This window comes from Peromyscus leucopus, chromosome 19 (assembly GCF_004664715.2).
Source record: "Peromyscus leucopus breed LL Stock chromosome 19, UCI_PerLeu_2.1, whole genome shotgun sequence".
Classification (NCBI taxonomy): domain Eukaryota; kingdom Metazoa; phylum Chordata; class Mammalia; order Rodentia; family Cricetidae; genus Peromyscus; species Peromyscus leucopus.
Genome location: NC_051079.1, coordinates 30,660,427 through 30,686,942, shown reverse-complemented (window position 1 = coordinate 30,686,942; position 26,516 = coordinate 30,660,427). Strand labels below are relative to the sequence as shown.

At 41.6% G+C, this 26,516-nt stretch overlaps 1 protein-coding gene across 1 annotated transcript in view; it reads left to right on the top strand.

The window, feature by feature from the left end:
• The window catches only part of Lars1 (leucyl-tRNA synthetase 1), a 58,573-nt gene extending 32,315 nt beyond the window's left edge, over positions 1–26,258 (top strand). Inside the window, exons 22-32 of the mRNA XM_028881712.2 lie at positions 955–1,018; positions 6,807–6,990; positions 8,518–8,608; positions 9,767–9,907; positions 10,871–11,011; positions 11,779–11,889; positions 13,049–13,159; positions 15,459–15,563; positions 16,819–16,914; positions 18,313–18,445; positions 25,875–26,258. Of these exons, the coding sequence (XP_028737545.1) occupies positions 955–1,018; positions 6,807–6,990; positions 8,518–8,608; positions 9,767–9,907; positions 10,871–11,011; positions 11,779–11,889; positions 13,049–13,159; positions 15,459–15,563; positions 16,819–16,914; positions 18,313–18,445; positions 25,875–26,080 (1,383 nt within the window). The 3' untranslated portion in view covers positions 26,081–26,258. The remainder of the gene's footprint in view (positions 1–954; positions 1,019–6,806; positions 6,991–8,517; positions 8,609–9,766; positions 9,908–10,870; positions 11,012–11,778; positions 11,890–13,048; positions 13,160–15,458; positions 15,564–16,818; positions 16,915–18,312; positions 18,446–25,874) is intronic.
• Positions 26,259–26,516: the final 258 nt, after the last annotated feature.

Sequence of the window (26,516 nt, the reverse complement as noted above, 5' to 3'; positions counted from 1 at the left end):
GAGTGTTACAGCAGGAACTGGAGGGCTGCTCAGACCTCAAAGCTCCTAGTACCCCCGTCACTACAGCTCCAAGGAGCTCATGCTCTCTTCTGGACTCTGGGCATGTGCATGCTCACACACATCCATATCCTCACATAGACATAAATAAATACAAATGAAAACCAGTCTTTAGAAGTGTTACAATGGAAATAGATACAGATTTGAACAAACAGCAGATGGTATAAATTACAGTATACGGTGTCAGATAGAGCCAGTACCCAGAAGCGAAAGGTGAATGTTAGAAGTTCTTCTCCTTGGGTGGGTGTAGTGGTGCCCACCTTTCATCTTAGCACTCTCTATGAGCTCTGCCTGCAAGGGCTACATGGTTAGACCCTATTGGAATACAGCATTTTCTTAGTCTGCTGTGAATGCTGCTCTCTAAGTGCTGCTGAAGGTCACGAAAGCCTCACTCTACCCTCGTGAGGGAACCCATTCTGTTTCTAATGACTCCAGGTCAGCAAGGCTCTCCCCTGTATAAGCAGCCAGTGTCCCCTAGTATAGTCGAGTCAGTTCTGTGACCCAGCCTTAAGGAGGTCACAGGGAGGCCCTGTCCTAAGTGTTGATGACTGGGAACCCACGCAGATCCTTAATGGCCTCAGCTTCAGTGCTTGCCTCTTGGTCATGTCACCTCCTTGTCCTTCTCATTCAGATGCTTTGGTTCTTTGACTCCTCACCACCAGTCCGATTAACTGGATTTGGATTGTCTTATTTGTGTATATTCTTTTTTTCAAGGCAGGGTTTCTCTGTGTAGACCCAGTTGTCTGGGAACTCACTCTGTAGACCAGGCTGACCTCAAACTCATAGAGAACCATCTGTCCTTGCCTCCTGAGAGCTGGGATTAAAGGCGTGCGCCACCACCACCCTGCTCATTTATATATATCCTTATTAATGCCTGATCACTGCTTTCTTTTTCAGATGTCAAAATCTACGGGCAATTTCCTCACTTTGAGCCAAGCTGTTGACAAATTTTCAGCTGATGGTGAGTACATGTTTTTTTATCCTTGCTGTTACTCAGATAGGGCTGCAGAAGATAGGTTCTTTTGCTATTAACAGAAATTTAAATACTCATGTTTTCTTTGTGGATAAGCAGCACAGTATATAAGTTAAAACAGGAGTATTGATGATATAATCTATTAAAAAAACTCAATGTTTATAAAGATGTTTATTTTTTGTGCATCTATGTATGATGCATGTGTGAGTGAGCATGCACATACTGTGGTGCATATGTGTAGATCAGATGACAGCTTTGTTTTCCCACAGCATTGTCTTCAATGAACAGATGACAGCTTTTTAGAGCTGATTTTTCTCTCTACCTTGCTTTGAGGCAGGGTCTCTTGTTTCTCTGTGTGCTTCATACTAGCTGGCCAACAAACTCGGGGTGATTCTCCTGTCTCCACCTCTCGTCTCACTGTAGTGATTCTGGGATTACAGATGTGTGCCACCACATTTGGCTTTTTTATGTGTGTTCTGGGGATTTTGGGGTCATCAGGCATGACAAGCATTTACCCTATGGAACCGTCTTGACAGCTCTACAGTTTTTTTGTAATGTTTTTATTTTTTAAAATGAAAATACAGTTACATCATTTTCCCTTTCCACTCCTCCCTCTGACCCTTCCCATGTACACCCTCACCCCTACTCTGTCTCACACTCATGACCTTTCTTTCCTTTAGTTGTTGTTACATACATATTTCTTTTGTTTTTCAAGTCAGGGTTTCTCTGTGTAACAGCCCTGGCTGTCCTGGATCTCACTCTGTAGACCAAACTGTCCTTGAACTCACAGAGATCCACCTGCCTCTGACTCCCAAGTGCTAGTATTAAAGGTGTGCACTACTACTGCCTGGCCATATTTCTTATTATATAGATATACCCTGCTTAGTCTGTGTGATGTTACTTTATGTATTTGATTTCAGGGTTGACTACTTGGCATTAGATGACCAATGGGGGTGGTGGTGTGTGGGGTCTTCCCTGGCCTAGAATATTTGTTTGTTTGGGACAAGGTCCCTCAATGTAGCCTGCTGTGTGACAAAACGTTTTCTGGGGAGATTCAGCACACACACATCTGCTCACTCTAGATAGGGATTCCATAACAAACCAAGATGTGGATACCTTCCATATTCCAAAATATGGAAACTAAATTTTGGTGACCCAGTGAGTTTATTGGTATTACTTATAGGAGCAGAAATGACTCAAAGACAGCTCTATCACCAAAGCCCACCCCAGCACATGTGGCAGCTTACATAGCTGGGAACCTGGAGCACAGTACACAGCCTGCACAACTCAGCAGGTTGGAGAATGTTCTTCCCAAGTGCCTCAGTTGGCCTAAACCTCATCTAGGCAGCTGATCTAGTCTCAGAGTCATCTTTGCAACTTTTCTCCTATGAGTATCTTATTTGCAGCTCGGCTTCAGTTTGTCTGATTGGACTCTCAGCTTTTATTGTTTTCTCTGGCAGGGAGGGGCCTAGTGGAATCTGGTTAGTTTCAGGGACTTCCTGAAGGTATTTTGAGTTGTTCCCTTTCCTGTGGAAAGAGCTTCTCTAGGATAGAATGTTTCAATCTCACAAGAAACTGTTCAACAACACTCCACGGCCTCCTTCAGTTCTTACATCCTTTCTGCCCCCTTTTGCAATGATCCCTGAGCCTTGAAGGAGGTGACTACAGATGTCCACCTATGGTTAAGAAATAGGCTACACGTCACAGTAGCAGTCACTTGTTCCCAAAAGCTTCACCAGTGGTTATGAGTTGAGGCTGATAACGGTGGTCTGTGGGTGTTTAGAAGGCAGTTTGACAGGCATCCGACACCCATCAAATAAAACTATAGAAGTTGCTTCCCCATTGGGGCTTCTGATCTTCCAAGCCACAGGTTTTGTCCTGGCTTACAGTACCAGATGTGAATTTCCTTTTTTAGAGCAGATCTTAAATCCAATTGGAAGGCTGTTGGCCTTATCCATGATAGCTGAGCAACTATTGCACAAACAGACACATCTTGCTGGCATATTGATATTTTGCACACGTGGGTCCATAGCCAAACAAGAATGTTGGTGACAGTTCTTCACCAGCAGCCTACATAGCGCCCTCATAGGCTATCATAGCCAGTCAGCAGGGTGGGAGTTTCTAGTTCAGTCCTGGCTAATTTCTCCATGTCCCACAGTCAAAGGATGTACATGTAGTGCCTTTGGCAATAACATCTTACAGTCTAGTCCTGGCATACAACCAACAGAAATAGCAATAGCTTTTATGATTTGTGGGGCCCGAGGGGCTTTCCTGGCCAACAACTCACAGGAAAGTATTCCACTCTTAGTACTGGAATTTTCATTCAGTAACCTTATGGCCCCTGGGAGTGTCCTTTTTCACCCATGTAGGATTCCTTTTGGAATTTTTTGTTTTGTTTTATTTCAATTAACCCAGCCCCAGTAGGGTTGCAGAAGTACCATTATGCCTGGTTGTCTTTCTAATGGCTTTCCAAATCTGCAAAACCCTAGAGGTTAGCATTGTGTCATCTATATAACAAAACCTTGGGCGGGACAAGGCAACATCCCGAGCCACCATTCCATAACAAATAGTGGGGCTAAAAGATAACCCTGGTGAAGTACTCTGAAAGTCTGTTGTCACCTGTTCTCAGCAAGTGTCAGGTGACCCCATAGGCTCACAGCTAAGAAGATACTAAAGTCAAACATAAGCAAGGTCTTAATACAGCGCAGAAAGGCTCCATCCATTTGTATCAGTTGCTTCTTCCACAGATCAAGGTTGGGTAGAAAGCTTAGATAGCTCCTTCTGAGCCATTATGTTTCCATAGCCTGGAGCTCATCCATGGAGTCTTCCTACAGTTCTCCAAACCTGATAAACTTAGTGGGCCTGACGTAATCTGCTCAGACACAGGGCCAACGAGTGTGGCCCTGCTTTTCCCTGTGTACCTGCTACCTCCCTTGGTGTGAGTGGCCCTGGGTGGGCACAGTGGCTTGTAGCCTCCCTGTTTCCACACTTGGCTCTTAGAGGAGTTTCTTGACTAGGCAGACCATCTCCACTCCTAGCATAAGCTTTTGCTGGAGGGAAATGAGCCTTCCCTCGTCTGGGAGAATAATTCTCCACCCTGGGACAGGCTTGATCATCTTCTCTGGTGGTGTTCCATCGTGGATGTCTTCTGTGGACTGCCCTCAGGCTTTAAAGCCTCCGAGAAGCTCGTTAGCACACAATTTGGCTTCCTGTCAGCTTTCTTCTTAGGAACTTCAGCTCAACACACATCTTGCCACATTTGTTTCTGAGTAACCCAGACAGACCCCTTCCTTCTGCTTTGCATTTTCCTTATTTCCTCTAGCTTGTTCTTTTCCTTTACGGACACTTTTCACATGCTGGTGGTCTAAGTCGAGGAGCCACCAGAGCCTTTCCTACTTTATGAAGATCTTGTTCCACCAAAGAACTGAGCAAAACCGCTAAAGCTCCATACCATCCTTGCTGGGTCAGCCTTTTTTCTAACTTCTCCATGAACACAGTTCTCTCTGGTCCAGCGAACTGGGGTTCAAACACAGCTTCTTGTATTCCTAGTTCCTCAGTGGTGTCTGTCCTTCCTCTGTGGTCCTCCAACTCCCGATATTTATGGGGACTTTAGACAGATATAACCAAGTGTTCCTAATGGCTTTGATAAGCCAATCCATCAGGGACTGATTTCCCTTACACTGTCACAGGTTATGCAGCATTTTCCTTTCAAAGGGATGAGAAGAGCCGGGTGGCGGCGGCGGTGGCTGCTGTGCATGCCTTTGATCCCAGTGCTTGGGAGGCAGAGACAGGTGGATCTCTGTGAGTTCGAGGCCAGCCTGGTCTACAGAGTGAGATCCAGGACAGGCTCCAAAGCTACACAGAGAGACCCTGTCTCGAAAAACCAAAAAAAAAAAAAAAAAAAAAAAAAAAAAAAAAAAAGGGATGAAAAGTTACATCACTCAGTTATTCTGTCTTCATAGCACTTAGACTGATCTCATCCACTGTCCCACAACCCCCCAAGCCAGCCTGAGACAGGCTCTTTCATTGCTTGTTTTAAAAATCTTTCCGAATTCCACAGTCCTGATCACACTAATTTTTTTTGCATTGGACCATTGTTAATGCCCCCACCTGCATACTGGATTATAGATTATTGCTTTTTCTATTAAAGGTTGGACTTGAGGGGTATCTTTTATCTTTTTTACCATGTTCTCCCCTTCCTCCTCACTCTCTCAGTCTTCCCATAGATTCCAAGTTCTTGGATCCAAGGAAGGGCTTTTTGAGCATAGATCTAACTTGTACTCATTTTTTCTTCTGGCACCTAAGCCTTAAGAATCAGCAAGCCTGGGCGCTGGAGAGATGGCTCAGAGGTTAAGAGCACTGGCTGCTCTTCCAGAGGTCCTGAGTTCAATCCCAGCAACCACATGGTGGCTCACAACCATCTGTAATGAGATCTGGTGCCCTCTTCTGGCCTGCAGGCATACACACAGGCAGAAACCTTGTATACATAATAAATAAATAAATCTTTAAAAAGAATCGGCAAGCCAGCACCTCCATCTCATCTTCTCATTTACCTAATTTACTTGCCAAATCAGAGGCTAACACAGAGGTGCTAGCCACATCTCCCTTTCCTGTTGTAATTGTTCCTTTATACAAACAACTTCCTGTTTGGCTACCATCTTGGACTCAGATGTATTTCTCACTACACACACAGCAGAGGCCAGGCAAACTCAGCTGCTCTTTGACGATCTCGACTCCTGTGCACTAATCTCAAGGACTGTAAAATTTCCTCTAAACCTTTAACTGTTTTCAGGGCATCTTCATATTCATGTGATAGACCCCACTCATCAAGCAGGCATGCCACCCCATACCACATAAATGAAGACTGCTGACCTGGGATTCCTTTCACAGACACTTCTAATCCTAAGGCTCAGCCTTAATTGCTTGTCTCACTATGTATAACAAGAAACATGCCTCAGTACCATTATCATCTCAACATGCCTGGGGAAGAAACACCTTGTCCTAAGTGTGTGCAAACTGATACAAATGTATAAAAGAAGACAAATGTGATACAAAGGATAAAAAAAGTATTGTAAATAGTTGAGAGTCTTACTTTTGCTGTTGATCCAGGACAGTCATATATAACATTTATTATTTCTTAATTTATATGTAAGGATTGCAGTGTACCCAACTGGATACATAATTTTTTTCCTAGAATGTGAGTGTGTGCTTTGTTTTGTCCTTTGTGTGCTTTGTTTTGTCCTTTTTGAGACAAAATCTCATATAGCTTGGGCTGGCTTCAAACTTTCTATTTGGCCAAGGATGACCTTGAACTTCTGCTTCTACCTCCCAAGTGCTGGGATTACAGGTGTTTGCCACCATGCCTGGCCTTTAGTAATCATATATAATCATATATATAATTTGGTTTTTCAAGACAGGGTTTCTCTGTGTAGCCCTGGATGTCCTAGAACTCTCTCTGTAGACCAGACTGACCTCAAACTCAGAGATTCTCCTGCCTCTGCCTCCTGATTGCTGGGACTAAAGGTGTGAGCCACCACCCCCAGTCAGTAACCATGTTTTTTTTTTTAAAGATTTATTTATTTATTATGTATACAGTGTTCTGCCTGCGTGTATGGCTGCAGGCCAGAAGAGGGCACCAGATCTCATATGAGCCACCATGTGGTTGCTGGGAATTGAACTCAGGACCTTTGGAAGAGCAATCAGTGCTCTTAACCTTTGAGCCATCTCTCCAGCCCAGTAACCATGTTTTTAAGTGACCGATCTTGTTTTCTTTCAGGAATGCGCCTGGCTCTGGCTGATGCTGGTGACACTGTTGAAGATGCCAATTTTGTGGAAGCCATGGCAGATGCAGGTATCCTCCGTTTGTACACATGGGTAGAGTGGGTCAAAGAAATGCTCGCCAACCGCGACAGCCTCAGAAGTGGACCTGCCAGCTCGTTCAATGATCGTGTGTTTGCCAGGTAACCCTGGGCCAACGCTATGCCGTGGGAATGGCCGAGCGCTCCTGGTTTTCTCCTCTTTTTCTAAAAGAAGTTAAATGATAGCAATAACTGCTGTTTGTCGAGGCCTCTCTGTGCCAGACACTTCTATCAGACTCTAGCCTCAAAGCTACCTCGTGCGCTAACAGTGCAGCTGGCTCAGCTCTGCAGATGAAGAAACTGAGGCTTAGCAGTTATTTCGTTACATGCCTTGATGTAGTAATAGGAAACTTGGGATGTGAATTTGTCTGTATCTCCAAAACCTCTGTATAATCTTTCTCTCACGGTTTCCCATGACAGTAGCATAAAATGGTGATAGGTGAACAGGTTAAGAGAAAAGGAGGAGGACCTTTAAAAAAAATCAAGATGCTTGCTGGCCTTTTTGGGAGAGATGAGTGAGACGACACAGACTTGCTGGGAGGACAAGGCACCTACTACCTGGGAAGTCGGCAGCAGGAGTGAGGAGGACTCGGGAGATGTGGGAATGCTGGCTTCTTGGAAGAATAGACAGTAGTCTTGAAGGGAGGGGAGAAAACACATACAATCCCTGGGAAGGGTATGGTATGTGAAGCACACTGTATGTAGGTGAGAGCTAAGACATGAAAGAGATCAGGGCCAGCTCAGGTCAGATTAAACCTGGGATGGTGAGAGATGTGTTTCCCAATAGCTGGTATCTATTAACATCTGTAAATCCTGGCTGCCGCCTTAGTTAGGTGATTTTCATAGCGTGTTAAGGATCATTAACAATGATTTCAATGAGGAAGTATTTGGGCAGACAGGGTCTCACACTACCTAGGGCTGGCCTGGAGCTTAATATCATCCTGCCTCAACCTTCCAAGTACCTGGATCACAGGCCACCATGCCCAGCTCCACCAAGAAACTTAACAATCAACAACAAAACCCTGTTAAGTCTGTTACTATAAATAGGAGCCCTGGATAGTGAAAGCCGACATTGCAAACAAGTGGGTAGACAAATAAACTGTACGGTTTTAAGGGGGACAAAGCAGTTTTTATATTGGGCAATTTTTTTTTAAGACCAAAAAAATTAAAAACGTGTGTGTGTGTGTGTGTGTGTGTGTGAGAGAGAGAGAGAGAGAGAGAGAGAGAGAACAACCTCAGGCATTGGTCCTTGTGTACAGCAGGCTAGCTTGCCTGAGGGCCTCATTGGATTCCCCTATCTCAGCCTCCCATCTCACATCATCTGCTTCAGTTGAGCCCTGAGCATCTGAGCTCAGCCCTCAAGCTTGTATGGCAGCCCTGCACTCACTGAGCCATCCTCCTGGGCCTTGTATTGAGCAGTTTGTAATATTTTTGGTGTCATACTCATTTTGCTGGTTATTGATCTATGTATTAGTTATGTATATATTTATATGTATATAAAATACATAAGTACAATTCTATGTCATATAAATATATAAAACATAAATATAAGTATACAATAATACTTTAAAATACATAAAATATATAGTTGCCTTTAAACTGAATAGATTTTCTTTCCCTATTCAATAGTGAAATGAATGCAGGAATTATAAAAACAGATCAAAACTATGAAAAAATGATGTTTAAAGAAGCTTTGAAAACAGGTTTTTTTGAGTTTCAGGTATGCTATTATTTTGGTATCTAAAACATGTCAGCATTAATATGGTGTATTTCCTCCTTTTTCTTCTTGCTATGAAATAATTGCATGTCCAAAGTACAGACTGAAAATCTTTTCAGTGAGTTTCTGAGTTTTCTGATAAATTGTGATTTAAAAGTAGTTTTCTTTGACATTGTGTCTGTGATATCTTAGTATAGAAAATTCTGCTCTTATTTTACCCAGGAGCATTAAGAAGAGGTCCTCCTGCCTCTACATAGGCATGTACCACTGTGTCCCACTGCACAAAAGCATTTTAAATTGATAAATATGAAGGCAAAAGTATAATTAATTGCCATAAACATGAAAGCAAATGCTTTCTGAGTTTCTCCACAAGGTGTCAGTATTTTTCCTAGTTTGGCATTTCAAGGGCCACATGGAGCTTTACTCAATCAGTTTTGTAAATGTTACATTGGGATTTATGTAACTTGGTTTTCAGATGTGGTTAAATAAGGCCAAGTGCTGAGCGTGGACATCTTGCATTCATAGCCCTTTATGTTAGTGTTGCTCTGGGCGCTGCTCAAAGCCTGACCTTAGAAAACAGTGCAGAGATCTAGCTTTATGCCTCACTGACATAAACATGCCTTAAAATGCCTTAAAAAATAAAAAAGCTGACCATCATGGTCTCATGCTTGTAATCCCAACACTTGGGAGACTAAGGCAGGAGGAATGCTATGAGTTGAAGTTAGCCTGGATCAAAGAGTGTTGTCATAAAAATAGAGGTAGCGCAAGCATAGGATACATAGCAAAACCCTGTCTCAGAAACCCCAAACCAGGTAGACAAACAGACAAAATTCTGAGACTTGTTTTTGTTCTTTATTTTTCTTGCAGTTAAGAAAATTGAAACAATTATCTGGTTTGTTTTAAACCCAGGGCCTTGCATGTGCTAGGTAGGCATGCACTCTTGCTACTCAGCTACGTTCTTTCTTGAGAATCATTAATATGAAGATATAATATTCTCTGGACAAGAGCTTCTTTTTATACTGTAGAGTTTTAAAAATAAAGTGAAATCTTTATATTAACTTATGGAATTTTTAAAAGACTTAATGCCTTAAAACCAAGAAACTGAACATTTCATCTTTATTTTAAAGACGAGGAAAATGATAATTTTGAAATTTTGTATAGGCTTCGAAAGATAAATACCGTGAACTGGCCACAGAAGGGATGCACAGAGAGCTTGTGTTCCGGTTTATTGAAGTTCAGACAATTCTTCTTGCTCCCTTCTGTCCACATTTGTGTGAGCACATCTGGACACTGCTGGGAAAGGTACACACATCATTGGGTTTTAAATATTGTGGGTAGTATGGTTTGGCCTTAGTAAATAAGTGTTGTGATAATGCTGTTACTCATGAGAAGTTCAGGAATAATACTAGATTCATCATCATCAGATTGAAAGAGCCATACAAGAGAGATCATATATGTGCATTTGTACATACACATATGTATGTGTTAGAAATGTGATCATGTGCATGTTGTCTACTATTTAATTCCCATCTGTATTTGCATATGTTCAGATGTACATTTGAATGCATGTGTAATATGGTTCTTCCTGTGGTTAAAAAGGTGGAAATATTTTAGAGAGCTATAATTAACAGAATGAAGTGCTTATGAACAAAGATATAAGAGTATATTTACATAAATGTTCTTGTTTTATATAAAACTCCTTGCATATATAGGGCTGCATGTCAGGATGCTATGTCACATTCATAGTACGAAGATAAATTCAGTTGTCTCTCCTTGGCTTGCAGATCAGTAGATTGGCCTGATTCATGTTCCTTTCCAGCCTCCTTAGCCAGGTGTTTGTGTTTTCCAGTCTATGAGCACATGCGGAAGTGTGCTAGTGAGCTATATGCTGAATAGCTATACTTTTAATATTGGAAGTATTAATAGGATAAAAACCGAGAGCATGCATAATTTATATAATAATGATTAAATTTAGGCAAATTAGCATTACATAATTTTCTTTGAAAGTGAGCATATGTGTGTGGGTATTAATATGCTTGTACAAATGGATGCTAATTAAGAATGTAGAGTCAGACTTCACAGCTTGAATTCTAGGGAACATTAGATCAGGGACTGGAGAAGTGTGCTATGTGCAGTCAGGTTTGAACTTGGGGCACACGATTACAGATGGTAGCCATGGTGTGAAACTGTAAGCAAGGCCTGGAAAGCAAGTGTTTAATCTCACTCAGTCGTGTTTTCTTTTTTTTTTTTTTTTTTTTTTTTAAGCCTGATTCAATTATGAATGCCTCATGGCCTGTGGCAGGTCCTGTGGATGAATCTTTGATCCGTTCCTCACAGTATCTCATGGAAGTAGCACATGACCTTAGATTACGTCTCAAGAATTACATGATGCCTGCTAAAGGGAAGGTAAAGTTATCCTTCAAATGTTTTTTTGTTTTTTTTATAATTAATTATTTATTTATGTTATGGTATGTGCATTGGTGTTTTTGCCTGCATGTATGTCTGGAGCTCCTGGAACTGGAGTTACAGACAGTTGTAAGCTGGAAATTGTTCTCTGGAAGAACAGCCAGTGCTCCTAACCACTGAGCCATCTCTCTAGCCCAGTTTTTAAAAAGATCATTACTTATGACATGTGGTCAGATAACAAACTAGTGAAAACTAAGTGATTAAAATGGGTAGTCCTATGTGTACTATGGATACAACTCTGAAGCATATATGTTCTAACTGTTGATGGTCTGAAGCATGTATGTTCTGTTAAAGGTCTGGAGCATATATGTTCTGTCAAAGATCTGGAGCATGTATGTTCTAACTGTTAAAGGTCTGGAGAATGTATGTTTTAACAGTTAAAGGTCTGAAGTGTTCTAACTGAAGTGTTCAGTTAAAGGTCTGAAGCATGTATGTTCTGTTAAGGATCTGGAGCATGTATGTTCTAACTGTTGAAGGTCTGAAGCATGTATGTTCTAACTATTAGCAGTCTGAAGCATGTATGTTCTAACTGCTAAATGTCTGAAGCATGCATGTTCTAACTGTTAAATGTCTGAAGCATGCTTGTTCTAACTGTTAAATGTTTGAAGCATGTATGTTCCAGCTGTTAAGGGTGGTAGTCTAGGTGCTGAGTGTTCCCATCTTTGGATTACACAGGACCCATGTTTTTCTTTTCTCCTCCTGTGCAGAAGACTGACAAGCAACCACCACAGAGGCCCTCACACTGCACCATCTACGTGGCAAAGAACTACCCTCTCTGGCAGCACGTCACCCTGTCGGTCCTGCGAAGCCACTTTGAGGTGATGTTGATTCCCTTCAGAACTGTTGTGGTAGGATTGTTCTCACAGTCAATCGGCTGTGCCAAGAAAGCCACCTTGAATCAAGGATGGAATCAGTAATCGGCTGACCCTGCTCTCCACGTCCAATCCTCCCCATCCAAAAACCCCGGAAATCTCCCTCCACCTTCCCTTCTCTCTTCCTGTCCCTCTCTATCTGACTTCCTCAGTCCTCCAACATCTTTATGGCTAATCCTGGTCAGCCAATCCCTTACAGAGATCTGCCTGCCCCTACCTCCTGAGTATTGAGATTAAAGGTGTGCCACTACTCTTGACCCTAACTTTTCTTTTTAATTTTTTTTATCTGTATGATTATAGTATGTATATGTATATTATTTTAAGTGTATGTTACCTGCATGTGTGTATGTCTGTGTACCATTACATGACTGTCCATTGGTGATATGTGATAACTGTTTTTGTTTGTTTGTTTTGTTTTGTTTTGAGTAGATAGAAATGACACTATTTTTATCATCAGAAACTAGGGAATCCTCTCCCTACCGCGCCCCCCCCAGGAGACTATTCAAAAGCAATCATATTTCAGGGCTAGAGAGATGGCTCCTGCTGAGGACCTGAGTTTGGATCTCAGCACCTACATCAGGCAGATCACAACTGCCTGCAACTCTAGCTCCATGGGGATTTGATACCTCTCACCTCTGTGGGCACCTGCTTTCATGTACACAGACTCACACACAGATGCATACACTTTCACTCACACAATCATGGGGGAAAAATCTTCCCAAAGTAGTCATATATAAGTTTTATATAAGCAATGTATTGCTTTCCTTTTTAACATGACCAATGAAATGATAAGATCTTTGAACTTGAGGACAAGATCTTTATAAGACTGCGTCAGTCTTTTACCAGGAGGGGCTGCCTTTATTAAGAAAGGCAAATATTCGGTGCACCGCACTTGTGTTCCTCATTTGGACTGACAAACAGGCCTCTTCTATTCAGAAAGGAATCTTTCTGCATCAGCCCCTGAACTTGTACTTCATGATGCTAGGCTGAGCATCCTCTCCAGCAGCTACCCTCTATATCTGGCACAGTTCCTGCAGGCATACCTGTGGTCTCGTATCATCTTTAAATATTTCTCTTTACACTCCTCTCCTGCTTCCACTTTTAGGCCAACGGTGGAAAATTGCCTGATAACAAAGTCATTGCTTGTGAACTAGGCAATTTGCCAGAATTGAAGAAATATATGAAGAAAGTTATGCCATTTGTTGCCATGATTAAGGTGAGTGAGTATGGGCCTTGGACAGCTATGACCACTTAAGAAATGGTTAGCTAGGACAGAGGAAGGGAAGAGAAAAGCCTTCCCAATCTCCCTGCATGACATGCTAAAATAGCACTTTTCAGTCAGTGGTTGTGAGACATGAACAGTCAGATTTTGAATTTACTTGCACAATTGCTGAATATATGAAAATATGTATTCTAGAAGAAAATTAGGCTTAGAGTAGCTGCACTGACTTATTCCCATGCTCTGCCTTTCTTCCTCTCCAATTTTGAGGAAGAAAGTACGTTCTTTGGCTCGTGTTAGGGTGTTGCTAGTGGATCCTTTGACTGGAATGACATTTCCACATTTCTGTGGGTAACTGAGCAGCATGCACTACAGTGACCGTGGCTAGATTCGTGGATAGTACAGTGGCTGTTGATGTATTGGGCTGGTAAGTTCTTTGTTATGAAAGAATTGAGTTCTTCAGGATCTCAGTATCAGATTTTCCTTTTCTTTTTTCTTTTTCTTTCTTTCTTTTTTTTTTTTTTCAAGACAGGGTTTCTCTGTGTATTTTGGAGCCTGTCCTGGATCTCACTCTCTAGACCAGGCTGGCCTCGAATTCACAGAGATCCGCCTGGCTCTGCCTCCCAAGTGCTGGGATTAAAGGCATGCGTCACCACTGCCTGGCTGCTTATTTTTCAGTTAATTAATTTTTTGTTACAGGGTCTCACTTTGTAGTCCTGGCTAGCCTGGAACGATAAGACTGGCCTCAAGCTCACAGAGATCTCCTGCCTGTTTTTTTTTTTTGTTTTTTGTTTTGTTTGTTTGTTTTTGTTTTTAAGGATTTCTCTGTGTAGTCCTTGCTGTCCTAGAACTTGCTCTGTAGACCAGGCTGGCTTCAAATTAAATGTTCCTCCTGCCTCTGCCACCTGTATGCTGGGATTAAAGGTGTGTGTCACCATGCCCAGCAGTAATATATTCTTAAATAGTATTGTTGATGTGCCAAGCAAAAAAAGCAGTGGTTTTGCAAATGTTGAAAATGATCGATGGATCTGAGAATAAGAGAATAGCTTTCTTGGGCTGGGTATGTGGCTCATGTGGTAGAGAGCATGCTCACTGTGTCCAAAGCTCAGGGTTTGATCCCAGCACCACACTAAACCAGGTGTGGTGGTACACACCTATAATTCCAGTACTTGGGAGGTGGAGGCAGGGGGATAAGAATTTCAGGCACTCCTCAGCTACATATTAAGTTGAAAACCAATCTGGACTATATGGAAATGAGGCAGTTCTAAAGAAACTGCCTTTCTTGTACTTTATGGGAAAGGAAACAGAACGTAGGTGATATCTTAGTCCATTTTCTGCTGCTATAACAGAGTACTACAGACTGGATAATTTTTTCTTTCTCTTTTTGTGGTATTATTGGCAATTAAATGTAGTGTTTTGCACATGTTAGGCAAGCATCCTACCATGTGACATCCCTAGCCAAGGCTGGACGATAGTTTGTATAAACACGGGAGTTTCTTTGCCTTGTGGCTCTGAAGGTTGGGAGACTAAGAGCAGCACTGGCCCCCGCCCGATTGCCTTTGTGCCATGTCACCATGGGGGAAGGACCGGTGAGGAGCACCCGCAGTGCACTGGGATCAGTAGCTGATGCTCCCTATAGAAAGGTGCCAGTCAACTGCAGATGGTAGCCTGTGCACAGTGGGAACAATGTGGGGCTACTTTCCCAGGAGTGTAACGCATTGTGTTACACAGCTGTAGGTGCACCTAAGGAGAAGGACCACTAAGATTATGTTTGGAGTAGCAGATATTTAATGTTGAAGAAAATTAAGAATAAGAAATTGTTTTTTAAATATCACAAGATTATATGAATACTTATATAGTATGACAGTGTCAGTTTTTCTTTAAGCTTTGCAGGAATATCTTTGGGACTTTTACTATTTGTTATCTTGGAAAATTAAAAAAAAATTAGCTGAAGAAATTTTTTTTCATAAATTTTTTTCATGAATCCATTTGTACAGTAAGTCATCTAAACACACAGTTTTAAAACCACATTTATTTTCAATGCCTGAAATCCCAAGCCTTCCAGTGTTTTCACTTCTTCCTTAAATCTTATCTTATTTTAAATGGCAATTATTCTGAGCAAGTAATTGCATTAACAAGCAAGATAAGGGAAACCCATGAGTCAAAGGCCTTTCATTTACCTGCTGAAATGTAAAGGTTTTATCAGTTGAGAGAATGATTGATTACTTAGGAAAAATAGAGTCTTTTAAACATGTCTTTAATATGATTTTGTTTTTCAAAACCATTTGGCTGTTAGGAAAATATGGAGAAGAAAGGACCTCAAGTCTTGGATTTACAGTTGGAATTTGATGAGCTGGCAGTACTTATGGAGAACATAGTCTACCTAACAAATTCTCTCGAGGTAAGAGGGCTGGGGATTGCATAGCTAATTACTGTGGTTTCCTATAAAACCAGTCCAGCTCTGCAGCCTGTTAGGATACTTTCCATAAACTTCATCTTCAGTCTTTAGAACTTTTACTAAATAATTAATAAACGTTTTGCAGATGAAAGCAAATGAGTGGATATAAAAATTGCAGAAAGAAAATGATCTGTCACTTTATTCATTTATCAGTTATCTTATATGTAAAACATGGGCTATATATGGCTAGGGATTCTCCTTAGATTGTCTTTAAAGCAATCAGAAGAATCAGAAGCACGTGTCACACACACACACACACACACACACACACACACACACACACACACACACAAAGAAAACCCATAGCCCCAAACCAGAGCGACACTTTTTTGTATTTAGATGCCTTTTAGAATGTGGCATAATAGGAAGGCTTTAATTGTCCCAAATTCAGACCTCAGAGTTACAGAATTGACTTAATTATAATCTGTGGTCCTGGTCCATTTTCAGTACAACTTACACAGAATCTAAAAATGCTTTCCCTTAGCTGAGGCAAAAGGAAAATTAATTTGCTGCAGAATACTGTTAGAAGACTCAGAATGTGGCTCTAATGATAATGAAGACACTGAAAACCATGTGGGTTTAGAATGACTGTGAACTGTTTCCTGAGCACAGCTGAAGGAGAGTTCTCCACGAGAACGCATTGTCACTGTGCATTTGTCCCTGGTGTTTGAGCCCAGAGCCTGTGCCTGCTAGGCCTGTTGATCACGAAGTCAAAGATTAGCAGACATCTGTTTTATGTGTATCTCTAAATGCTCATGTATACATTTTCAACAGTCAGGAACTCCTTTTAGTCTTTTCACATGGACAGTAGGTACACACCTCAGAGTCAGATTCAGGAATCTGCAGTGTGTTTCGTTACTGAACTATTCTGCTTATGTACTTCTCAAATGATAAACTTTGGAGCTTCTGTTGTTTAGGTGGAAGGTTTTCATGCTCTTTCTTTTGTGGTGGGTAGATGTCAGATTCCGATATAGAAAGTGACACACACAACTGTAAAGAACAATGCCATGAAACAGCTAATATGAATGAATGTTAATAACATTGTACATTTCACTTCATATTTGTAAGGAAAACAATAAATTGTACAGATCGTTTCGTATTAAGTGGAGAAACCAGTTTGCTCTTAATGAGATGAGGTGGTGATTGATTTCAGCCATATTAAGTGCTGCTAATGACTTTTGTTTCCCTATCCGTTTAGCTAGAACATATAGAAGTCAAGTTTGCCTCTGAAGCTGACGATAAAGTCAGGGAAGAATGTTGTCCTGGGAAGCCGCTTAATGTTTTCAGAACAGAAGTAAGTTGAAGATGCCATGTTGAATCATTGCTCTAGGCCTAGACAAGAGCAACATCGTCATTCATAGGTGGAAGGAATTGAATAGGAAGGGTTAAAATGGGGCTGCACTTAGGTGTTCTGTTGTTCTGGCTTGTGCAGTACTGGTTATGCCTTATGGTAGTGTTGTTTATTATTTGTAGTTTTAAAAACCAAAGTAAGAGGCTCTGGACCATTTATTTACTTATTTGTTTGTTTATTTACCTCTTTATTTATTTATTTTTTGTTTTTTGAGGCAGAGTTTCTCTGTGTATCTCTGGCTATCCTTGAACTCATTCTTTAGACCAGGCTAGCCTTGAACTCACAGAGATCCACCTGCCTCTGCCTCCTGAGCATTGGGATTAGGCATGTGTAGCCACCACCCAGCTTTGAACCTGGTTTTTACTGAAAAAATGAAAACAAGCTAGCTGTGGGTAAGACTTTTAAACCATGACAAAACTTTCAAATGTCTTATTCTGACTATCTGTTATGCAAGGCTTTTTGCTTTTTGGTATAAACCAGGCAGGTTCATCATCTTAATTAATGCTGGAATTGCCTTCTCCTTATTTTTTGGTCATTATTGGTAGACGTATAAAGGTCTTACAGATTCTATTTAGTCTCTAAGAATCCATTCAGCTTTGGACTACAATTATGACTGCATAGAATATTCTAATAGAGGACTTAGACATGTTGTTATTTGGACCATTTTTAATTGAAAACTGGTCTATTTTGAAAGAGTAAGGTAATCATATCATGGAGACCTGAGTTTATCACACCTGAATTTTATAATAATTCTTTCATTGTCTCATGGTGTGGCTTGCAGAAGTGAATAAATGAAACAGTGTGTTTTATACAGCTTTAATTTTCCCTGTGTGGATATGGAAGTCATGTCTAATAAAGTGCTTCTTCCTGTGCCTGGCCTGTAATAGAGAAGTTGAACAAATTATAGTAGTTGTGAGAAGAGAAAATGCTGTTGTTGTTATAGTCTGTCACCAGCATTGATACATACAGTTGTAATCCGTTTTACCAAGACATCTAGGTGTAAACATGAACTTACAGTTTTTCTTTCATGTGTCTTGCTCATGATTTTATGCAGAATTAGAAATGACTTTAGTGGGTATTGAAAATGTAGAAGAGGGGCTGGGCATGGTGATGCATGCCTTTAATCCCAGCACTCAGAAGGCAGAGGTAGGCGGATCTCTGTGAGTTTGAAGCTAGCCTGGTCTACAGAGAAAGTTTCAGGACAGCCAGTGAAACCCTGTCTTGGAAAACCAAAAAAAAAAAAGAAGAAGAAAAAGCAAAAAAAAAATACAGTGGAGATTGCCCTTATTTTTGGCAGTGTTCAAGTTTGATGTGTCATAACTTATATTTTTACTCTCCTAGCCTGGTGTGTCAATTTTCCTAGTAAATCCCCAGCCATCCAATGGCCACTTCTCAACCAAAATTGATGTCAGGCAAGGAGACAGCTGTGAGTCCATCATCAGACGCTTAATGAAAATGGACCGAGGAATCAAAGGTAAAATAGTGTCCTTGAAACGCCCACTTAGCAGAGGCGCGTGTATTTATGAGTTGTAAGTAGAAGGGATGGTGTTACGCAGCTGTGGGAAGAGAATTGGGCCCCACACTGGGGACCTAGATTCTTTTGGTCTTGTTTGGAGTTAGGTAGTTGTAACTTTGTGCTGCTTAAGTGCCAAGCCAATTCTCTTTTCTTTCAATGTCATGAGTGCTCTGGATTGGATATTTTTCCAGTATCCTATGTGGTTCTAAAATTACAATAAGTGATTTATGTTTCTTGTGGTAATTCAAAATTAGAAACATATACCCTTAGTATTCTAGACAAAGTTATCCAGCTTGGTCTCTTCCTAGGGAAAGAGGAAAAATAGAATGAGTTTTTGATTATCTTCCATGCATTAGCTTTTTAATCTTTTTACAATTACAATGTAAGTATTATTGTTATTCCCCTTGTATCGATAGTGAAGTGGAAGTTCACAAAGTAACTTGCAAAGTCTGTTCAGCTGGGAAATCACAAGCCTAGAATTCAAACTGTTGGACTCCAAAGTTCCTATTTTTTTCTTTTAAACAGTGTTTTTCCAGGCAAAATATATAAATAATCTCAATTTCTGATCTAGACTAGAGTACATGTTCTGTGATTTAAATTCAATATAAACACCCTCTTCCCTCCCCTGCAGGTCTTACTATATATTCAGCCCTGGCCAGCCTGAAACTTGCTATGTAGACCAGATTTCTTGAAACTCAGAGAGATGTGCCTGCTTCTGCCTCCTGAGTGCTGTGGCTTCCCCTTTCAGTACCAAGTGTTTTAGTTTTCTTATTACTATGAAAAAGTACCTGATAAGAAGCGACCTAAGAGAGGAAAGATTGATTCTAACTCTCAGTTTGAGGGTGTAGTGCATGGTGGCAAAGGCCTGGCAGTGAGACTAGCCCTTGGCTGTTGCCGCGGGATCTTTAAGCGCTGGCCACAGTACATTTGCTGTCAGGAAGCAGGTGGGAGAGCACTGATGCTCAGCTGTCTTTACTCTTTTCTCCTTCCGAGTCCGTCTGGACCCAAGTCCATGGGCTAGTGCCACCCACATTCGCAGTAGGCCTCTCCTCAGGTAAACCTCTGTGGAAATGCCCTTCCATATCCAGATCTGTGCTTCCTTGATTCTTAATGCAGTCAAGTTAGTGAAGATTAACCATCACTCTACTCTAGCCAGGTCCATGAGAGACAGGTCAGTATGTCTCCAGTACTTTTCTTCAGGATTATAAAGACTGACTAATGTTAATGTCCGTCTTTTAGAGGATATTGATCTCTCCCTCTCTTCCTATCTCTTCTCCCTCACTGTGTGTGTGTGTGTGTTTTCAGACAGGCTCTTTCCATGAAGCCCTAGGTGACTTGAAACTTGCTTATGTAGACCAGGCTGGCTTTGAACTTGTGACAATTCTGCCTCTGCCTCCTAACTGCTGGAATTACAGGTGTCCCCAGGATTGGTCTTTTTCTCATTGAATTTTATGTATTTATTTCTTTTCTTTTTCTTTCTTTCTTTTTTTGATTTATTTATTGTATATACCGTGTTTCTGCCTGCACACCAGAAGAGGGTATCAGATCCCATTACAGATGGTTGTGAGCCCCCATGTGCTTGCTGTGAATTGAACTCAGGGCCTCTGGAAGAACAGCCCATGTTCTTAACCTCTGAGCCATCTGCAGCCCCTCATTTCTTTGCAGTGCCAGGTTTTGAGTCCAGGTTCTTGTACATGCTAGGCAAGGTGTCTCCCATTGAGTTATATCTCATTTTTTATGACTTTCACTTAGTAAGTATGTATGTGTATATATGCACATACATGTAGGTCAGAGGCCAGCTTGTCAGACTTCAGTCATCAGGCTTGTGCAAACACCTGTATCTGCTGAGCCATCTTGTTGGCCCTCTTTTCTTTTTGATAATAATCAAAATGGATTAGTTTGGGTTTGGTGTTACATACCTATATCCCCAGCATTTGGGAGGCTGGAGTAGGATGATCAAAAGTTTGAGGCCAATCTGGAAACCAACCTGGGATTTACAGTGAGAGCCTGTCTCAGAAAAAAAGAACTAGCCTACTTTCAATCAGTATAAAAATTTTCTTTACAGTTACTGTGATTAGGCAGGGCATTTCTTCCACTTTTACATGGATTCTAAGGATCAAGCTCAGGTGGTCAGGTTGGGCAGCAAGAGTTTTACTCACGGTACCATCTAACCAGCCCATCATAAAAATTTGCTAACAGTATTTCTAAATCCCAACAGTAACCTGACTTATAGAACTGTATTGAGTGGTCATATCCTATTAAAATAGAAGACTTGAGTTCACTTTAACATATGTTTTTGTTTCTGCTCTGGTTGGTTGGTTCCTGCGCTTTGGATGTCTGCTGAGAGTCTGCCTGCAGTATGTGTAAGAACAATTGTTGATCCTGGGTTTGAGGATTCCTTAGAGCACTGTTGATTAGGAGCTGTATGGAGTGAAAGGGTGGGAACTAGGCTATTGAAACACTTGTCTGTAATTGAGGGAGAAACTACTGAGTCCATAAGAAAAGTGAAGATTGAGTCCAGGCCACAGGGAGGTGAGCTCTCCAGCTGTGGTGATTATGGGCGTATTTATGGAGAAAATGTTGTCTAGTTGGGCCTCGTGAGAGCAAAGGAAATGTGTTAGGAGGAAGAGAGCGCACACTGTGTTTCACCACACGTGTGGTTAACCACAGTGGACTAGTAAGGGATTTTATTTTATGAAAATGGTTTCTTGTAGCCAGGCGGTAGTGGCACACACCTTTAATCCCAGCACTTGGGAGGCAGAGCCATGCAGATCTCTGTGAGTTCGAGGCCAGCCTAGGCTACAGAGCAAGATCCAGGACAGGCACCAAAACTACACAGAAACCATGTCTCGAAAAAAAAAAAAAAAGTTTGTAATTATAGTAAGTTATTTATAAACATAAAATGTACTTTTTTTTGGGTTTGTTTGTTTGAGGCTGTCTCTGTGTAGCTCAGCTGGCCTTGGGCTTCCAATCCTGTTGAGGGTTAGGATTTTTTTTGTTTGTTTGTTTTTCGAGATGGGGTTTCTCTGTGTAGCTTTGCGCCTTTCCTGGAACTCACTCTGTAGCCCAGGCTGGCCTCGAACTCACCTGGGTCTGCCTCCTGAGTGCTGGGATTAAAGGCAGGCTGGAGGGATAGCTCAGCCGTTAAAGGCTAGGCTCACAACCAAAAATATAAAAGGGTTAGGATTTTAAGTGTGGCCCCCCATGCTTGGCTGTTGGAGTCATTTTCAGGTCATTGAGTGTATTCATGTTGTTCAGCCACAGAACTTTTCATATTCCCAACCAAAGCCCTGTGTCTAGTAACTGTTGCCTCTTCCTGTTTCCTTCTAGTCCCTGTGACCACCCTTCACCTCCCTGCCTATTGTAGGTACTTCACAGAAGTAGGATCTATGTATCTATACTTTATTTTAAAGATTAGATACATTTTATTAGTAGACTTTTTTTTTTTTTCTTAAAAGATGTGACTCCTCACTGTTATCCGGCCCTGACCTAACTTAAGCAGTTTTCCTGCCTGGCCTCCTGAGCAGCTCGAGCTACAGGCATGCGCCACTTCACCCAGCAGCAGTTTTCCTTTCTTGTTAAGCTTTTTCCCTAAGCAAAATGTCTCCCGTGGGCTGACATGGGGAGCTAGCTCAGTCTGGAGAGTGCTTGCTATGCAGATGGGAGGCCTGAGTTTGGGTCCCCAGCACCTGTATTCAAAACAAAACAAAAACCAGCCAGGTGCAGTGACCTGTGTCTGCAACCCCAAAGCTGAGGGGTGTGTGGAGACAGATGGAGTTCAGATAGCCAGCCAATGCAGCTGAAACAGCACGCTCCGGGTTCTTAATAAATAATAAGGTGGAGAGTGACAGAGGAAAACACCCAGCATTGACCTCTGGCTTTTGCATGCACATGTGAGTGCACCCACATGTGCGCGCGCACACACACACACACACACTGTTTTCCAAGATTCATTGATGTTCTTAAAGATTTGTTTTTTATATTATGTGTATATGTATATGCCTGAGTGTATGTATGTGCACCATGTGAGTGCAGGCATCCATGGAGGCCAGAAAGAGGTGTCAGATCTCCTGTAACTGGAGTTACAGGTGGTTGTGAGCCACCTGTAACTGGGTGATAGGAACTGAACCTGGGTCTTCTGCAAGAACAGCAAGTTTCTTAACCACTGAGCCATCTTTCTAGCCCATATAGGCATTTATTAAGTTTCCTTAGTGAAATAGCATAGAATGATAGATATGCCTTTAGAACAAATAAGCAGGACTTGAAAATTTGAAAGTATGAATATCTAGGAAGCCTCTTCATATTTGTATTGCTTTTGTTCAGTCTTAAGCAGATTTTGTAGTAGGAAGAACTTGTAGCCCTGGAAGACATTTAGAGTGGCTTTTAAAGAAAACAGGTATTTGTAGGGACCTGTGGGTCCTTATTATGAGGTTGTGGTATACTAGAGGACATGTTTCTGCATTGAAAATTGTATTGGGAAGAGTTAAATTGGGGACAGTGAGATGCCTCAGTGAGCTAAGGCACTTGTTGCCAAGCTGATGACCTTGGTCCCCACTGTGGGAGTCTGCTGGAGTCCATCTCCAACCTGCTCCCACCTTTCTAAGGGTTCTTGGGTGGAGGAGGGAAGAATGAGGAACTTTTAGATAGAAAGATAGCAATGAGGAGAAAGACAGCGACACAGGATACTTCAGGAGGGCCCTGGGTCAATACCCATTCGCCCCATCCCTTATTCTTATATTTTTGGTTGTGAGCCTAGCCTTTAACAGCTGAGCTATCCCTCCAGCCCCCATCCCTTATTCTTATGAGTTTTTTTAGAATGTCAAGGGGAAAGGCAAAAGACTACCCTTTCAAGATCAAAGCACAATGTACGGCCAAGTGTAGACCCTTTAAAACACCTGGTAATCATGACCCATGGTCAAATCATCCCATTATGCAGCCCTGCTGGGTAAAGTGAGCTCAGATTCTTTGACCTTGAATAAGGTCTCACTAGGAGGCACCTGTGGGCCACCACACCACATGGTGTCGTAGAAGAAGAGAAACTTAATTGTCCTCTGAGTTACACATGCATGCTAATGCATGTATGCACACACACTCATAAAATAAATAAATTAATAAATTTTATTTATTTGTGGGTGAGTGGTTTCCAGACAGGGTTTCTCTGTATAGCTCTGACTCGCTCTGTAGACCAGGCTGGCCTCTAAATTCAGATTCATCTGCCTCTACTTCTTGAGTGCTGGGATTAAAGGTATGCATCCCCCACTGCCTGGCAATTTTTTTTTTTTTTTTTTAAGATGTTAAGTCAACTTCCATTTAAAGGTCCTCAGAACACTGCCTGGGTTCCTCAGAGTTGTGCTGGCATTGCTTTCTATTTGTTGTCTTTCCTCATGGAGCCTCTGGTACAGTTTTTCCACTCTCTACTCATACAAGCTGTGAATAATATATAGTGTTTTAAGTCTGGAAAATGGATAGATGCATTAGCAAAGTTTGAAATTGGTATTTACGTGAGAATCCACAGAAGTATCTAACCTTGATACTTTCCGTAGGCTTTCGGGTTGCTTTGATATGTATGGGGGCCGAGCATATTGAGTATGTAAGATAGAAAAACAGTTCAATTCAATAACACACTTCATAGTCTGTCCGCTGCACTAGCTAGCAAGCCGTCCAATTAGTGCCAATTGTATTGAGAGTGATTATGATCTAGGGCCAGGAGGAACTAGACTCAAACCATCATTTCACTCCACAAAGGCCACTCACTGAGCAACTCTTGATGATAATGACTTTAAATCACTCACACGTATGCCACATATGAACTAATAACTTGGAGGTGAGAGGCTCCATTTCATGTTATCAGTCCCTAGGGGCTTTCAATCGCTTTTATCTTTTCTCTAAGTGCCTTAAATCTTGTGTGGTTGCAGACTTAAATTTCAACATTTTCGGTGATGACAGAGATCTAGGATAAGAATAGATAGAAAGGCCACTACGAAAGCCCTATGAATTTATTGGCAGTAATGAACTACATGGCAAAACATCAAAGCAAATGTGTTTTGTCACTTAGAAGGCTGATTGAGTGTTAAGGTTTCTTTGAAATAGTTCGAATTAGAATTGGTTGAAATGACGAGGGAAGACTGTTAGAGAGCGAGCTGCAGTGAATGTATAAAATCTGCTGGCAGAGCTTGTTACTGCTTCTATAGCAAAATACTTGGTGCCGCTGATGTACAGGTGAAATTGCAATAGCTGTTACAGTGAATTGTGTTCGCCCAAATAAGATGCAGGCTTGGGGAAGACTCGATGCCTCTCTCCTATGTTAGGTTTCAGGGCTTGTGCTTTGTTGGTTTCTGCAGAGACTCTGAACACCCCCAGGCAGGGTTGGCTTTTATGGCAGATGCAGGTAATTGCTCTGTAAGCCCTGAGAGCTCTTCTCTAAACTTGCAGCCTTTCAGTCTTTGTTTCCCAGAGAGAAGAGAATGCCTGCAAGACTTGTACTCTGGGTATGGCTGCCAGCTGCATTAATGTCTTCTTTGATCTCTTATCCCTTACAAAGCTCAGCTTTGTCCTCTTGAGACACCATGAGGGAATGTAGCTCACAGACCACCCAGTGATCTATTTTAGAAAAGCTTGGAAGTGATGTAGGAAATGTCTTTGGGGGAGGGGCAGGTGAAGCATAACTGGCCACACTATGCTCGGAACGGCATAGTCCTAGAGCGAGCATTTGTGACAAAATTGTTTGATGTTGAGACGTCTCAGAATTGGTTAAATAAAAATTTTTTGACCAGATTGTTGAATCATAAATTTATTCATAGGGCAAGCACTTGTTTGGTTTTGGGTAGCTGTTTTGCTTCCTATTTGTTTTTGGTCAGGAGCCATTTCACTAGCTTGCACAATAGTAGACCAGATGCAGGTCAGATTGGAGCTCATCTCAAAGTTGTGCCTCCCTCTGCTCCTCCTTCTCTTCTTGATTCTCACAAGCTTGTGCTGCAAGCACTTCTTATCTCTTAAGCAAAAGAAGAAATAGGTAGTACTGTTTCTCACAGTGAATTCTCTAGAAATAGCTCAAAAAGGGTCCCTTCACCAGCTGAGTACATTCAAGAGCACCAAAGGTTTTGTTGAAGCATGTAAAGATGATTTAAACCATAGGCTGGCACTTAAAACAAAAAGAACACTATTTCCCCCCGTCTTAGTTTGGTGTTCTGGATGTGTTACATTCCGGATGTGTTACACAGATTCTCTGACTGTTTGGAATCAGGCGTAAAGCTGGAAGGGGATGAGTTTACTAGATGCTAGCTTGGCTCCTGAGAATCTGATGACAGTGCTTGTGTTTGGCTATTACAACTGGATTGTGTCAATGACTGTATGCAGATGCTCATGTTGGTGCTCTCTTCTGCTATAGATCTTTCCAAAGTGAAACTGATGAGGTTTGATGATCCTCTGCTGGGGCCTCGACGAGTTCCAGTCCTAGGGAGAGAACACAGTGAGAAGACACTCATTTCCGAAAATGCTGTTTTCCATGTGGATCTAGTGAGCAAGAAAGTTCACCTCACGGAGAATGGGCTACGCACGGATATTGGTGACACAATGGTCTATCTGGTTCACTGAGCTCATGCAAATTGGAGATTTAATATGGTTTCTAAGGTACTTCTGCCCTGAGAATCTCAAGCTAGATCTACATAGACTTCATTTCTAACTGTTGGATTCTGTATGTAATCATAGTTATATCAGTTCTCCTTGATTTCTAAAATAAACTTGCATTTTTTTCACCTTTGGGCCTCCAAGAGAAATGGTTTGTGCCACATTATTTGTGTTTAACAAGTAATTTCTGTTTCCTAGGAGTTTTTAATCTTTACACAAAGTTGTTAGGCCACTTCCTTTTTGGTCTGTTTTTTTGTGTTTCAGACAGGGTCTCACTGTAGCCCAGGCTGGCCCTGGAGCTCATGATCCTCTTGACTCAATCTCCTGAATGCTGGGATTAGAAGCATGTCCCACTGTGCCCTGTTGTCGGTGTGTCCTTTTTATAAAGTGTAGTTTTACTGTT